This window comes from Lathyrus oleraceus, chromosome 3 (assembly GCF_024323335.1).
Source record: "Lathyrus oleraceus cultivar Zhongwan6 chromosome 3, CAAS_Psat_ZW6_1.0, whole genome shotgun sequence".
Classification (NCBI taxonomy): domain Eukaryota; kingdom Viridiplantae; phylum Streptophyta; class Magnoliopsida; order Fabales; family Fabaceae; genus Lathyrus; species Lathyrus oleraceus.
The window spans coordinates 253056707-253073306 of NC_066581.1; the positions used below are offsets into that span (position 1 = coordinate 253056707).

The 16600-nt window shown below is 35.4% G+C and overlaps 2 protein-coding genes across 2 annotated transcripts; one reads left to right on the plus strand and one right to left on the minus strand.

Moving 5' to 3' along the window:
- Window positions 1-5036: 5036 nt before the first annotated feature.
- LOC127126701 (pentatricopeptide repeat-containing protein At3g26630, chloroplastic) lies at window positions 5037-7340 on the minus strand. The gene has a single exon (XM_051055680.1). It carries the CDS (start codon window positions 7236-7238, stop codon window positions 5802-5804), a length of 1437 nt encoding a protein of 478 aa, XP_050911637.1. The 5' UTR covers window positions 7239-7340; the 3' UTR covers window positions 5037-5801.
- Window positions 7341-11466: 4126 nt separating this feature from the next.
- Window positions 11467-12882, plus strand: LOC127126702 (WD repeat-containing protein LWD1). Its single transcript, XM_051055681.1, has one exon. The coding sequence runs from the start codon at window positions 11542-11544 to the stop codon at window positions 12589-12591; it is 1050 nt and encodes a 349-aa protein (XP_050911638.1). The 5' UTR covers window positions 11467-11541; the 3' UTR covers window positions 12592-12882.
- The last annotated feature ends 3718 nt before the right edge of the window (window positions 12883-16600 follow it).

Genomic DNA, 16600 nt, shown 5'->3' on the forward strand with positions numbered 1-16600 from the left:
GGGGGCTACGATGAAGTGACCCACATGAATCATCTAGGCTATAGACGATTGTGTTTGAAGCATATGGTTGTTGGTGGGTAGGGTTTGATTCTTGGTTTTGTGGTTGGGTGGGTGGTATGAATGGATTGCGACGTTGGGTGGTTGGTTGTTGGGTGGATGACATGAACGGGTTACGAGGTTGGTTGTTTGGTTGTTGTGTGTATGTGGTAGGTTGATGTTGTGAGGTTGGTTGTTGGGTTTGGGTGGTTTGACATTGGTGTTGGGCGGGGAATTATTGGGGGGCGTACGATGACGAAGCTAGTTGGCGTGGATTCATCAAATATCGCGGCTCAGACACAAATTGTTGAGTTGTTACCGACCTAAATCATGCCATATATTGTTGAGTTGGTCTTGCACCATGGATGACTGGTTCATTTAAGATGTGTTCTCGTCGATTCCTTCATTGACGACACATCTCTTTTGCAAAGTCTCTCCAGTCTGAATAATCCCATTGGGCATCGACCCTTTTTGATGCCAATTCCCCAAACACGTGGGAGGTTCTGAAATTTGTTGTTGCATGTCGAACCGCAGTTTGACCCGGTCACTCTGGTGCATTTCCACAATAGTGAACCGGATAATCGGTGTCTTTGTTGTTCAAACTGCAGCGTCGTCATGGTTCACATCATGATCAAGACCCAGATATGACCTCTAGATAAACTGTAAAACAATACGAAATAATTAGATGATAAATAATTTGTTAAGTATTTTTAAATTAAAATATAGTTGTGTATGAGTATTACATCGTCAGGTCTAATGTGGTCCAATAGATTGCGATTGACGAAGAGGAAGAAGTCGAGATCTTGGTTGATTCAATGGTGAACGCTAATGAGGAAGAGGAGCCATTACCAGCTAGTAATGTATATTGTCCACCTCAACACATGACAAGGTTGAATTTGGGTTCCGATGAACCTTCATCAAATATATGGTACAATCCTTATGTGAAAATACAAGGATCTTTAAAACATGGAGATACATTTCACACAAAAGATGATTGTGTAAAAGCCATCAAAAAGTTTCACATGCAACTATCAGTTGATTTCAGAGTTGATAGAACAAATGCATTGAGATACAAAATTTATTGTTCGAATGCACACTTCCTTTTCAAGTTGTCAGTTTCGTACCGGAAGAGGAGAGATTCTTGGGAGATTGGATCCATGGGTCTAGTTCACACATGCATGCTGACAAACCCAATGCAAGGTCATCGGAAACTAAGCTCTCAGTTAATATGCGATGAAATATTGTCTGTCATTGGCGACAATCCGTCGTTAAAGGTGAGTACAATAATCTCGCATATTAGGGCAGAGTACCAGTACACTCCATCATATAGGAATGCATGGATAGGTAGGACAAAGACTGTTGAAAAGGTGTTTGGCAATTGGGAGGAGTCTTACAAACAACTTCCAAAATACCTATTGGCTCTAAAATAGTATGCTCCAAGTACTATTGTCACGTTGGAAACATTGCTCGCATATAGACTAGACGGGACGTGTGCTATTGGAAATGGAATATTCCACCGTCTCTTCTGGGCGTATCAACCATGCATCATGGACTTTTCTTTCTGTAAACCTATTATACAAATTGATGGTACATGGTTGTACGGGAAATACAAAGGAACGCTACTGATGGTAGTGACACAAGATGGCAACAATAACATTTTTCCAATCGCCTTTGCCCTTGTTTAAGGGGAGACTGCTGAGGGATGAAGTTTTTTCCTAAAAAATCTTCGATTGCACGTTGCACCGCAACCTAACTTATGTTTGATCTCCGACATACACCCTTCAATCATCAGAGCATATAATAATATTGATAATGGCTGGCATAATCCTCCTTCGACGCATGTCTTCTGTATTAGACATATTGCTCAGAATTTCATGCGGAAAATCAAAGATAAGATGTTGCGGAAGAAGGTTGTCAATGCAGGTTACGCATTATCAGAACCTTCTTTCAAACACTACCGCGAAGAAATAAGATTGTCAAATGAAGATGCAGTACGGTGGATCGATAGTATTCCATTGGAGAAGTGGACTAGGGCATACAACAATGGTCAACGTTGGGGCCACATGACAATAAATCTTGTGGAATCAATGAACACTGTCTTTAAAGGCATCTGTAACCTACCTATAACCGCTTTGGTGCAAACAACATATTTCATGCTAGTGGCGCTGTTTGAAACCAAACGCTCCAAATGGAGTTCAGTGTTGCAATCTAGACAGTTGTTCAGTGATGCTTCAATGAAATTCACTAGACATGAAGTTTCCAAAGCAAACACACATGTGGTTACGGTTTTTGACCGTACTAAAGGTTGGTATAGTGTTGATGAGTCCATGGATCACAATGAGGGTATGTCGATGGGACAATACAGAGTCGAACTAGATAGATGTTGTTGTGATTGCGAAAAGTTCTAAGCCTTTCATACGCCCTGCTCCCATGTCATCCCGGCATGCTCAAAGGTTCGAAGGGATCCATCCTACTTTCTATCTGAAGTTTACAAAGTCACCAGCCTATCAAATGTTTATAAAATTAGTTTTTCCATAGTGGCAAAAGAGGATTACTGGCCAGAATATCAAGGGGATATCGCCTGACACAACAGAGTTATGCGAAGGAAGAAAAAGGGTCGCCCAAACAACACCCAGATTCGAACCGAAATGGATATGACAAACAAAATGGTTAGATTATGTAGTTCATGTCGTCAGTCAGGTCACAATCATATTAACTGTCCTAGTGTTGGAACGAGCACAACCAGATAAATTTAAATGTACCTCTGTTGCAATATATGAAAAACTAAATTTATTTCATATTATAAGTTTGTGAGCAAATATCATTATATAAACAACAACACAAACAATCAATACAACTATAATACAATAACTAGGTGATTACAACCATCAAAACAATTTTGAACATGTAATGCATCATCCTACGAACGTCTCGGTCAGTCTTAATATCCACCCATTCACGCACTTCTCCATGTTGGTTGAACGTGGACACAAGTCATTGTATTCTTCTAATCCTTTCACCATCTCCAATTTCTCCATCTAACCAACTGTTCAACGTCCGATTAAGACGTTCAAACGAATATGTATTCCAGAGACGAATCTTTATCGAAGATGCAACGACGAAAAATATTACATCAACATTTCGCTTGTGAATGTATTCAGACATGGTTAAAACACAACAACTTGAAGGAGAGTGTAGTTGAATGAAAGAAAATATGGTAGTAGGGGAAGATTTTGTGTGAAAAATATTACATCAAAGGCGAGGTATTTATAGAGAGAAGGTATAAAATGCATGTGCCAAGAGGCTAGGCGCCAAACATGGCAACACATGCAGGCGCCAGAGACATTGACGCCTTCTCTTAAGGAACCATGCAGATGGCAGAGGCATTGACGCCTCCTCATGAGGCCCAATGCAGGCGCCAAGGACATTGACGCCTCCTCATAAGGCCCAATGCAGGCGCCAAGGACGTTGACGCCTCCTCATGAGACTACCAATGCAGGCGCCAATACCTTGGACGCCTTCTCTTGATTTATAAGGGATGCACCGGTTCATCTGGTGCATCCTCTTTCAAATGTGGTTATTTTGGAAAAAAAATTAAAAATTTTATTATTTTGAAATTATTTTTGAAAAAGTTAATTATTTAAAAAAAAAACCAAACATATCAATTAATCTCATTAAAAAGATAATTGAATATGTATTGAATAAAAAATATTGATTCGTTATTTGTCTGTCTTTTTCATGGCAGGCAGTCACGTGACTATTTTGTGTATAAAATACTTTTAGAGCATTTTAAATATATTCAAGAGAGTTTTATAGTATGATAAATTTATTTTTTATTGCAAAAATTATATATGATGTGATATAAAACAGCTATTAACATGAGACGGTATTGTAAGAACATCTTCTTAAAAGTGTATGAAACTCAAGTAAACTTCATATAAAATAACTATTAACATGCTCTTAGTAAAATTACATTTGGAGAAATATTTAAAGTAGATTTTACTATAAATACATAGTTTTTCTTTTGACAAACACATTGTAATTGTATTTAGTTTTATTTACAAAATGTTATTTGTATATAGTTTGAATATATTACATTATTCATAATATGAATTTGCATAAGTTAAAAAATATTCATTTCCAATTAGTATTTTTTAATAAAAGATAATGATATTAATATATTTAATATAATATAACAATGGTTTATTTATGGATATATTAAATTATAATTAATTTTATTGAAATTTTATTTCTTAAAAATAATAAATAAAATATTTCATATCTGAATCCTTTTTTTACCATTAAATAACCCTATACAGCTAACAATTCAATAGTATCTCTTTGATGCTATTTGCTTCAATTCACTAATCATGCCATTGCTTCCATTAGATTCACATGCTCCAATTGCTTTACCATGATTCTCCCACTAATCTCTACTAATCAAGGCTAATTATAGTTTGAAGAAAATGAGGGAAGTTGCATCTATTCTCTTCTCTATGTAAAAATGCATCAAATATGCTTGTCTTCCTCCATATTTGTATATGAGGATATAAAATAGCTTCAATGTCCTTTGGGCTGAATATTGAATGAATAATATCCAAAGCCCAAAATTCAGTAGACTAAACAATTGCTTAGGTAGCGAATTCTTGGTTTGTGAAAACAAAAACTGTGCTCTTCTTTATTGAGAAAATGGCCAAGAATGACAGCATTCAAAAGTCAAATGGATTGTCGCCAGCACCAGATGGAAGAATCTTCATTGATTCCAAGTGGCGCAGGTAATAGTAGGTTATATGGTTCGAAGCCATGAAAATCCTTGTCCTTCTTCTACTTCTATCTACTGCTATCGATGATGAAGAAGAGAAAGAGAAGAATACAGGTTCTTCTTCACTAATGGACACACAAAGAATTGGATTCAATACACCTTGCAGCATCTTTCCATAGTTTTGAATAAGTATATAAATAAATTATGAAATGCCTTGACAAAAAACATCAAAAGAATGTGGAAAAAATAAATCAGTAATTTATTTGCTTAACTTATAGCATCACATCAGCATAGAACTTTACTGTTTGATTATTTGACATGCAATACGGGGGTGTACAGAAGTACATAATCCTCGTAAAAACAATTTGAGGGAACTTACACAAATATTAAGAAATGTGATAGTAAAACTGATATTATCTGACATTTTCATAAGGTCTATAAAATCTGTGTGAACAATGGTGATGATGATACAGGTAATTGCATATGCATCGTATCAATTTTATTAACAGTATAAACGGGAAGGGTATAACAGTTTGATTCACTGGCTGCCTCCATTCTGTCATCAATAAGCAAGGCACAACAGTCGGCAAAGGAGAAGCAGAACTTCTCCAAAGCATTGATCACTGCCTAGGATGATACCCTCCATCGCCGATTGAACACCAAACCAAAAAATGTAAAACTTATTATTTTGGAGCTCAAAATACATTCACAATAAGAATAAATGACTTCAAGATCAACTTGACGTCATTATGCTGTTCTGAAAAATTGGTATCATTCTATAATGCTAAAAATCATTGGCGATGATTATTATTCAAGTAGTATGTTATACACATAATTTGAGGTATCCAGTTGGCTATATTGTATGCAAGCTTCTCTCAATAGCATCTGAGAAGATATATTCACATAAGCTCGCACATGATGTAATAGTGGTAGAGAACATGAAAACAAGTCGCAACTCATGGACTTGTTTCGCTCATATCGTAGTACCCTGGATCTACGGCTTTCAAGCTAATAAAGTCAAATATGGACGGTTGAAATTTGGCTGGGTGGGAGTTGCAGAATGATCTAAAACTAATTCTGATAAATCGGAATTCCTGTAATACTTGTGTATAAGTTTCTCTATGTCATCAATTCTAGTGAGTTTGCTCTCTTGAAGCAACTCTGCAACATTATGACTTGCTTTCATTGACAATGACATTGTGTTCTCTAATGTGCAAATCTCATCCAACTCGTTGGCACGAACATAGAGTTCAACCATGCATGTATAGTGTTCAAAGATAGGCGTTATACCATAATGTTCTGTCATGAGACTGAAATACTTACGGCCTTCTTCCAAATCATTCATCTGAACACAAGCACTCAAAACACCTACAAAAGTGATAGCGTCAGGAACTACATTAACCCTCTCCATTTCTTCAAAAAGATGTAACACTTCATCCCTAAATCCGTGCACACCGAAGCTAGTAAGCATTGTATTCCAAGTAGCCAAGTTTCTCACTTTCATTAAACCAAACACTTTAACCGCATTATCTAAACTACCGCATTTACTATACATATCAATAAGAGCAGTACCCAAGAAAGGTCCAACCTCAAAACCATTCTTCAGAGCAAAATCATGCATCCGTCGACCCAATTTAAGACTACCCAAATCTGTACAAGCTTTAATCAAGCTCACCAAAGTGAACTCATTAGGCCTCACATCATCAAGCAGCATCCTTTCAAACAAATCAAAAGCCATAATCGGGTTACCATATTTCACATACCCATCAATCATCGCTGTCCACGAAACAACATTCTTAGAACCCATCTTCTCAAAAACCTCCCTCGCAGTATCCAATCTCCCACAACCAACCAGCCCAGCAATCACAGTAGTCCAAGAAACCACATTCCGCACACGCATCTTATCAAACACCTTCCACCCATCATCAACAACATCCCTCCCACACTTGAAATAAAGATTCATCATATTATTCTGCACATAAACATCACTCCAAAACCCCATTTTAATCGAAACCCCATGCACTACTCTACCAAAATCAACATCATCAGAAGCAATACAAGCATTCACAACAAACGGATACGTAAACTTATCAGTCACCAATCCATGACACATCATCTCCTTAAACAAAACAATCGCTTTCTCAGGTGAACCACTAGTATTACAAGCTCTAATCATAACATTCCAGGTAAAAGTATCAGGAGAATCAAGTTGATCAAAAACCAAACTAGAGTAATTTAGTTTACCATACGAAGAAGAGATTTGACAAAGCTTTCTGATGAGTAATTGGTCATGGGTGAGACGAAAACGGATGATTCTGGCATGGATTTGTTTCAGTTGCTTGAAATTGTTGCAGTTTTGAAGAAAGAAACGAGCTTTATCTGAAGAAAAGGTTGGTTCTTGAGGTATCTTAACATGTGGAGTGTAACATGATACCTTCATATGAACAATTTCGATTTTTCGAAGTTAACGATGCAATGTGTTCTTTGCTTTGTTGCCAGAAAAGATTGAATACTGGAAGGAAATAATAATAATAATAGTAATAAAATAATAAAATAAAAGGGGAAGAAAAAGGATAATAATTGTTTATGTGTCAAATGGTTGATTGTTGTAATATTTGGATAAGGTAATAAATATTTATTCCAGACCACGAGAATTTTAAAAAAAATAAAGTGTTTAATTTAAGGATTGTGAAGGAAAATAATAGAATAAATAGTAGTTTTTTTTTATTTAACTTTTTTCTCTTTCAAGCATCATATTTATTAGTATAATTTTGATCTCAATTGAAATTTTTAGGGAAAAAAAGTTAGAGATTTCTTTTTCTTTCTAATATTCATAAATTTTGATTTCAAATATGATAGTCTATGTCTGTTTTTCTCTCACAAATTCAGCCTAAAACAATTAATTAACTAGACATAATATCTATTAGGATTTATTTCTAAAACCTAATCAATATTAGGATTGCAATTTGTAACAAAAGTGTATTTAATAAGAAGAAAAACTTTTTTTTAGTGGTGCAAATATTTATGTCAAATGATATCGAGAACAAGATTATGTCATATGTTTCCTCAAATAATTGAATGAAAAATTCTCTCATTCCAAATAATAAATTATGATGATGAAACCATTGTCTGATGGTCATGAATATTTTTACGTGCGTGCGTGTGTGTGTGTGAGAGAGAGAGAGAGAGAGAGAGAGAGAGAGAGAGAGAGAGAGAGAGAGAGAGAGAGAGAGAGAGAGAGAGAGAGAGAGAGAGAGAGAGAGAGAGAGAGAGAGAGAGAGAGAGAGAGAGAGAGAGAGAGAGAGAGAGAGAGAGAGAGAGAGAGAGAGAGAGAGAGAGAGAGAGAGAGATCTTTAAGTATTTCTGTTCTTGACAATACTAATTTGGTTGCTACATTATAAGTTATTTCTCACCAGGGAAGCTATGGTTGAAAAAATGAGAATAATTACTATAGAGAGAAGAATTTAAGATCATATGCTTAAAAGGGACAAAATAGAGTTTACACTCAGTGTGGAAGAACTAATCACAAAATTGTGAGTTATTTTGTCAAACATGGTTTTCCCTTGGTTTTAAAGGAAATGGCAAGAATAAAAATACATAAAGATCCCAAGCCAATCCAACCACAAATAATGCTTCAGATTCTTCTCCACATGGACCAGTTGCAACTTCTTTTGGTTTCACTCAAGAGTAGTACATCAATATCCTAGAATTGATTCAACAACCAAAATGTACCTCTCAACCTAAGGCTAATTGTGTATTCAATTCACCTTTTGCCCTAAACTCCCATTCATCCAATTTCAATGGTTATAACCATTATGTTTGGATTTTAGATACTAATGTTTTATTGGGAAGGAATTAAAGGTTTTATTAAGTTTGCTCGCCAAAACTTCACGGTCATGTGCCTACGTATCCTTATAAGGATGGAATCAGCGCAACCGTAGTTCACCTAACTAAGGGTGAAAGAACACTTGATAGTGATCAAGGTTCCAAAGAGGAAAGTAAGTGTTCATAACAAATACACTTACAAGAGTTACAAACTCTTACATAAATCTAAGTTGAAAGTGAAAATGACTCTAACAAGGTCAAATGGGAACTAGGGATTCCTAAACTACCTATGACATTAAGTCAATAAAGAGTTCTTTCCCTTGGATTTGGGCAAAAAGATAAACAAAATATAAGCAAGATGTTCAAGCATTACATCCACAAAGATAAGCGAATGATAAAGAAAGATGTTCAAGCATGACATCAAAGGTAAACAAATGGTAAAGAAAGATGTTCAAGCATGACATCCACAAGGACAAACAAGGATGAAGAAGATGTTCAAGCATGACATCCACAAAGGTAAACACATGATAAAGAAGATGTTCAAGCATGACATCCACAAAGGTAAACACATGATAAAGAAGATGTTCAAGCATGTCATCTACAAAGATAAGCAAATGAAGAAGATGTTCATACATGACATTAATACAAATTTATAGAAGCATGATCATAACAATATCAAGCATGGTATATAAACACATATGTACAACATGTGAACATGAACAAAGATACAACAACATCAATCAAAGGTGTATAAAGTTAACATGAATATGAAAGACATGGATATATCATCATGAAGAAACAAAGATGAATGACATAAAAATGCATGAACATGTATATGGATGTCATAATAAGTATGAATGAACATGTATATGCATGAGTAAGACATGGTTTAGACATAACCTCAACTTAATCATGAAAACAAGTTAAGGTATTCAAGACATGCATGTTAAGGTTCAATATGATCACAATAAAAGATTCAACATCATACAAAAGGTTTGAACATGTAAGCATACAAGTCATACAAAGACATGTTATCACAAGTTTAAAGCATTTGTAAACCCATAAACAAAGACAAACACAAGGGCACACATGCAGACAAAGGTTCAACAAGACATGAAAGAATGACATGTGAATCATGGATTAATGGAAAAGTAAACACACAAAAGTTCATGGTATAGTGACAAAATTCAAAGCACATAAACATGTAAACATACATTAAAGTAAGTCAAAGTTAGGTCAAAAACCAAGAGACACATATTAACAACATCAAACAAAGTTCATATATGATGCACAACATTCATAAAAGTCATGGTGATCAAGAAAAATTAAACTATTAACCAAAGAAGGTCATTTGAAACCTTAAAACAATCCTAAAAAGGTACCAACTTTGGACAAGCATAAGTATGTGAAAAATAAATCAATTATGAAATTTCTTTTTACCATCATAAAATAGACAAAATTATGAACACATAGCAAAAAGAGTGGCTCAAAAAGGCTTAGGTACATAAAGTCATGAGCCTTTGAAGTTATGAAAAACAACAAAAATAAATAGGTAAAAAAATACAATGAAAAAAATGGGTTTGGGCGAGGTGAATTCGAACCCTAGACATTGCACACACACAAAGCCTTAAAATGCGCGCTCTAACCACTGGGGTGGTGATACATCCATTAAACTAAACGCAAACAATTAATTATATAATAAAACAAGTTTCAAAATTTCAAAAACACAAGCCACCACCATCTTCTTCAACCTCACGACCACACTTCCATGGCCAAAACTCAAAATCCTCATTTCTCAACCAAATGCAATGAAGTAAACATGAAAGTTGTTTGAAATTTAACAAGTAACTTAATGGTATAATTTAATTGAATTGAAACTCAAAGAATAAGAAACACGATCCTCAAAACCAGAAACTAAACCTAGATGTTCAGTCAGGCCAAACTTCACATACACACATGATAAGTTGCAATTTACTTAGGGTCCACAATCAGCACATCAAATGCTACATTTTTGCTTCAGAAACCAAACATTAATGATGCATGTATGACTAACTTCCAAAACAAGAAAATCTTACTTATTGGAGCAAGGTTCAATGCCTCTTCTACTGGTTACAGATGAGAACTGATGATCTGATGAGTTTGTTTGGACCATATGGAATCAGATACAAGGGCAGAGAAACTCAGAGACTTTAATAGGTGTATAACATATTTTGATGTTGATGACTTGCTCACAGTGGCAAGAAGTCTTATACGGTGGTGTTTACAACTTTTTAAAGGATCAACTCAAGTAAGGTGAGAGGCCCTGTTAGTGGCCGATGCTACTTGATTGCAGGCAGACGATTTAGGTTAATCATGTTTGTTAAGGCAATACCAAGTGTGATGCTATTTTAGTTGTGGAGAGTGTGTGTGACTTAGAGTCTATCCTTTCCACTTGATTTGAAAGATATTTAAGTATAAGGTTTTCTTGAAAATGATCACTATGCACCCAATCAATAGTGGACTTTTGAACACCTATTTTGAAGAAAGACATGAGTTAACAATAACATTGATGTCCCCTATCCAACAAATATTTTATCCCATATTTTCAATGACAATCAATACAAAATTTCAAGGGAAGAGGGGATACCTTCTTTTGGACGACATTCAACCCCTTGTTTCTCCTTAAATTGTAAAGAAGTATAAATGAAATTACAACACTATTATAATAATAATAATAATAATAATAATAATAATAATAATAATAATAATAATAATAAAAAAGAAAAAAGAACGTTAGCATTATTTAGGTGTGTAAAAAAAAAACACTTAATAAAAACATATTAAGAGATGGTGGGTCCCAAAAGCTTTTCCCCTATCTCTCTATCTCAAGTAGCCACTCTTTCTTCGATTCTTCTTCCTTCATTTTCTCCCTCACTCCAATGGGCGCAACCACAGACCCAATCCTAGACCCTTCCGATGAACAACAAAAACGCTCCGAGATCTATACCTATGAAGCCCCATGGCACATCTACGCCATGAACTGGAGCGTCCGCCGCGATAAAAAATACCGATTAGCCATAGCTTCTCTGCTAGAACAATACCCTAACCGAGTCGAAATTGTTCAACTCGACGACACAAACGGCGAAATCAAATCCGATCCAAATCTTTCTTTCGAACATCCATATCCACCTACCAAAGCAATCTTCATCCCTGATAAAGACTGTCACCGCCCTGACCTCTTAGCCACCTCCAGCGATTTTCTCCGCATATGGCGAATCTCCGATTCCGATGAGTCACAGTCTCGCGTTGAACTCAAAAGTCTTCTTAACGGTAACAAAAACAGTGAGTATTGTGGTCCTATTACTTCCTTTGATTGGAACGAAGCTGAACCCAGACGAATAGGAACTTCCAGTATTGACACAACTTGTACAATTTGGGATATTGAAAAGGAAACGGTTGATACGCAATTGATTGCTCATGATAAAGAGGTGTATGATATAGCTTGGGGTGGTGTTGGTGTTTTCGCCTCGGTTTCTGCTGATGGCTCCGTTAGGGTTTTTGATTTACGCGATAAGGAACATTCCACTATAATTTACGAGAGTTCTGAACCTGATACACCGTTGGTTAGGCTGGGTTGGAATAAACAGGATCCTCGCTATATGGCTACGATTATTATGGATACTGCTAAGGTTGTTGTTCTTGATATTCGTTTTCCGACCCTACCCGTTGTGGAATTGCAGAGACATCAAGCTAGTGTGAATGCTATTGCGTGGGCACCACATAGTTCTTGCCATATTTGTACTGCTGGTGATGATTCTCAGGCGTTGATTTGGGATCTTTCTTCAATGGGTCAACCTGTTGAAGGTGGGCTTGATCCTATTTTGGCTTATACTGCTGGTGCTGAAATTGAACAGCTTCAATGGTCTTCTTCACAGCCTGATTGGGTTGCTATTGCTTTCTCCACTAAGCTTCAGATTCTCAGGGTGTGAAAAAAAAGTGAAAATTTACTCTGATGAGTGTTCAAGGGCAAGGTGGGTTTGCTCTTTATTTAATTTTAAAATTGTGTTAGTATTTTTTTGTTGTTGTTAAAAGGTTAACTTTATATTGGGTTTAGAATTAAGATAAGAACAACAAGTATTGGATTGTTTCTGGTAAGATATAGATACCGATATGAATTGTGACATTCTTGTTAGCTGGATAATCCATTGAGATTCTATGTAAATGTTATTAGGCCTTAGTGTCTATTTTATTTTGGTTATGCGATTGATACTAACTGTTAAGAGTTTTGGTTTTAGGGTGTGTTTGGTACTGTTGGTTTATCTGAACCTTGGATGCATTTTTCTTTTTTTATGTTTGTATGACTATGATTTGATCTGATATCTTTTTTGGTTCTCACCGGAAATCCTCTGCCCACAGTTGAGCTGCATGGGGACTGAAATGAGGTTCCCGGCCTTGCAAACAACCTTCTCCATCTCATGAATCTTGTACTAAAAAATAAGCCATGTGTCTGCCCTTTTTTTTTTTCTTGAAAAGAAACTTTATACAGAGAAACCTAAAATAAAAAAATAACCTGAGACCTCTACTTTCATGTCTTTGCTGGTGCCGTGTCACGCTGCCGACGGTGACACCTTTCTGATGCCGCCGTCACCGACACTGCCATTCCATGTTCACTTGCAGATCGGCAAAGTGAAGTGGGTTGGCGGTGTGATACTGCGATGTTTTAATCTGGGTTTGTCTGTTTTTTATTTTTATTTTAAGGAAGTCTGACACGCGTCTTATTTTGGAGGGAGCACACGATTCATAGTATGGACAAGGTTGCATGAAAGGTACATACCTTTCCCTTGCAAGCAGGAAATTTGGATCCTAATTCTCCCCAAAAGTTGTAACAGTACTGCATCTTAAAATGAGTTATGATTACTGCCCTGGTCTAATAGACTGTTATGTTGGTTCTGTAGTGTACTTAGTTATTGTATTCTTGGCTTTCTTTTTCTTTTATATCTCAGGAGGATTGAGGTTGGCCTTTAGAGACTGACTCATAGGAATAGTGGCCTTAATCCTAAGAACAATGCTTACCCTATTAAGATAAGATCTGTAGTTTTTCTATAGCAAATGTTAAGTCAAATCCTCCAAATTACCTCATATATTATTCCTCCCAAGAAGACTCTGCACTCCTTGGTTATTCTAAAGCATGAAACTGTCTAAACAATGAAACTACTTTTTTTCTCTAACGGTGAAGGTAGTGACTCTAAAGTCTTCATAATGGTGTTAAAAAATTCATCTTTGTCACAAGTGCCACGAACTAGGGAAAATTGTGGTATGCTATGCAAGGTGGCGATCTTGACCATTCTAATTATTGTGGTCAAACAAACCAAGAATGCATAATTTTTAAATGCTACAGACCATGGTTGCACACTAGTATAGTTTGGTGAACGATTGCCTCTTTTGTTTTTATTTTATTTTATTTTCCTTTTGCCTCTTGTTTAATTTATTATTTATTATTTTCCTATTGCGTCTTTTGTTTTATTTTATTATTTATTTTCCTACTGCCTCTTTTGTTTTCAACATATATAAAATTAGTAGCGTCACATGATATAAAATTAGTAACGTTCCTTGTCACACGAGTATGTAATTAATATCTCTTCATAAACTTCTTTAGGGTCCTAGATAATACTATTTTTTATTGTCACAAACAAAAGACCTACATCATGTTCAACCATAGAGGGTGTCAACTTTGAATTTTTATACCTATTCGATCCTTGGATTATAAATACATGTATCGGAGCATCCCGACATCCCAGTACTATAAAATTATATTTTTTTATTGAAACAAAGGGAAAAGAACTGGAAATTTGAAAATTTTAGAGTATTTATATGTAATTTGCGAAAAATTACATTTCTTTTTATTGAAACAAAGGTAAAAGAATTGGAAATTTGAAAATTTCAATATATACATATCTAGTACTGGACAATTTCTAGTATTTACTACAAAAGATCAGAAATTATAAATTTTTTGATATTTTTCATAATTTCGGAAATTTGAAAAGGTAAATTTTTTATTTTTTTTCTGCATTAATTTTTCTAGAATAACTTATTCGATAAAAAAAACTACTCGATAAAATCTGTACATATAATAAAAAAATATGCTACATATAAGAATACCAAATAAATATTTCCTAACTTTGTCTTCCCAATGTCTAATGCGTTTTGCATACAGCTATGTCTCCAACGGTTAATGATGAGAGAAAATGGACAATCATGTTTCAACTTTACCTAAATCCAATGATTGTTACTGAACTAACAATAATGATTTTATGCTCGTTCGTATAGATAGGTGGAGCTAAGGCAAGAGGAAAAAAATATGATGTTAAGTCTCTTGGACAGGTAGACAAATACGACACTGTATCTATAATCAATAGGGTAATCCATATCATGAATCGTCATCCATTTATCAATATCCTGCACACTCAAGTGTTCTACTCGTAACATATTCCTAACTGTAGAAATCGTGTCATAGAACAAATTGGAAAACAATTGAGGGTGTTGATGATCTTGAGTATCTAACAACGTCTGAATCAAATGCCATGACTCTTCGCTCCATCCAAGTAAAGTTGTAATAGCCCCAAAACCATAAATTTTATCGTCACCCACATCGACAATGTCATCAATGTATGAATGTAACAAATCAAGAAACTGAGACACGTAAACATCTCTCGAAGATGCAGTGAACGATTGACTTTTAGCCTATATAGTTGATGGTTCACTTCTAATTGGTTTTTCGCATGATCTCTTTGTAGTCTGACTCTTATGCGAGCCCTCAACATAATCCCGCTGTGAAGGATCATGATGCACATCACTCTCTTGATCCTTTCTACTCTTCTTAACTCCATTCTTTGGCTTGTACTTCACCGGCGGTGAACACATAGAAGTTGTGGATGAATGTGTTAGTTCCCGTACTTTTTTCTTCAACACCATCTGACCTATAATATCCAAAGTACTAAAATATGTCTTCAACTCTTCACACTCTACTTCTACATCCAACCGTGCACCACTTTCTTCATATTGATCCTGTGCTTTTCAATGTGTAATTTCTTCCAAAATACATGAATTGATTCTAAAGGAACATGTTTGCCCTGTATTTGAAAACTAACAAGTTGACGCGTACACGGTAACCCATATGTTATTCTAATGAAGCAAATACATGCATCTTCGCTTGCACCAATAAATCTTACCCTTTCTAGTTCCTTTCTAATGTGTTGTATACACCGTCTTGAAATAAAATCGTGCAAGTTGGTATAAAATATAGTGTTATACCGATGTTCAATATTGACAATACTTTTTTGAAACGAGACTCTGATTAAACCTAACCGCAACTTCAACATGGTGTTCATAACATTCCAACTTCGGCATAAATCTCCCCAACTCGTAATCAACATGTTTTTTATCTCCAATGAGAAGACTCCACCCTAAAAACCATAAATAAAAATATATGTTAAATTAAATTTAGTAATGTAGTAACATCAAACTCACATCCATGTACCTGTTCGTTGTTGTGTTTCCTATATGAGTGACTCTGTTAGTTCAAGCAACAACAAACCTTTCTTTATAAGGTGTCAACCATATTTCACTTACATACTTAACAAATAAAGGAATATCAACACAAACAATCTCTATTTGAATACATGATGTTATTCCATAGATCTATGACATGTTCCCGTCTTTCTGATTTAACATACTATTTTACATCTCATACTAATGTTTTTCGAAATATGGAACAAACACAATAGATGAGTTGAATTTGGGAACACAACTTCCATGACATTCATCAACGCAAGTTTCAGTCCATCACCACAACCTTCGGTAGCAAATTCTCGAAAGAGAACAACTCTTTGAGCTTCCCCAGTGCCCATTTGAAGTTCTCCTTGTAACACCCTATTTTGCCCGTGCATAAACATATGGAAATCAGAGTATTCATCAAAACAAAAACAGGATGTTACATAT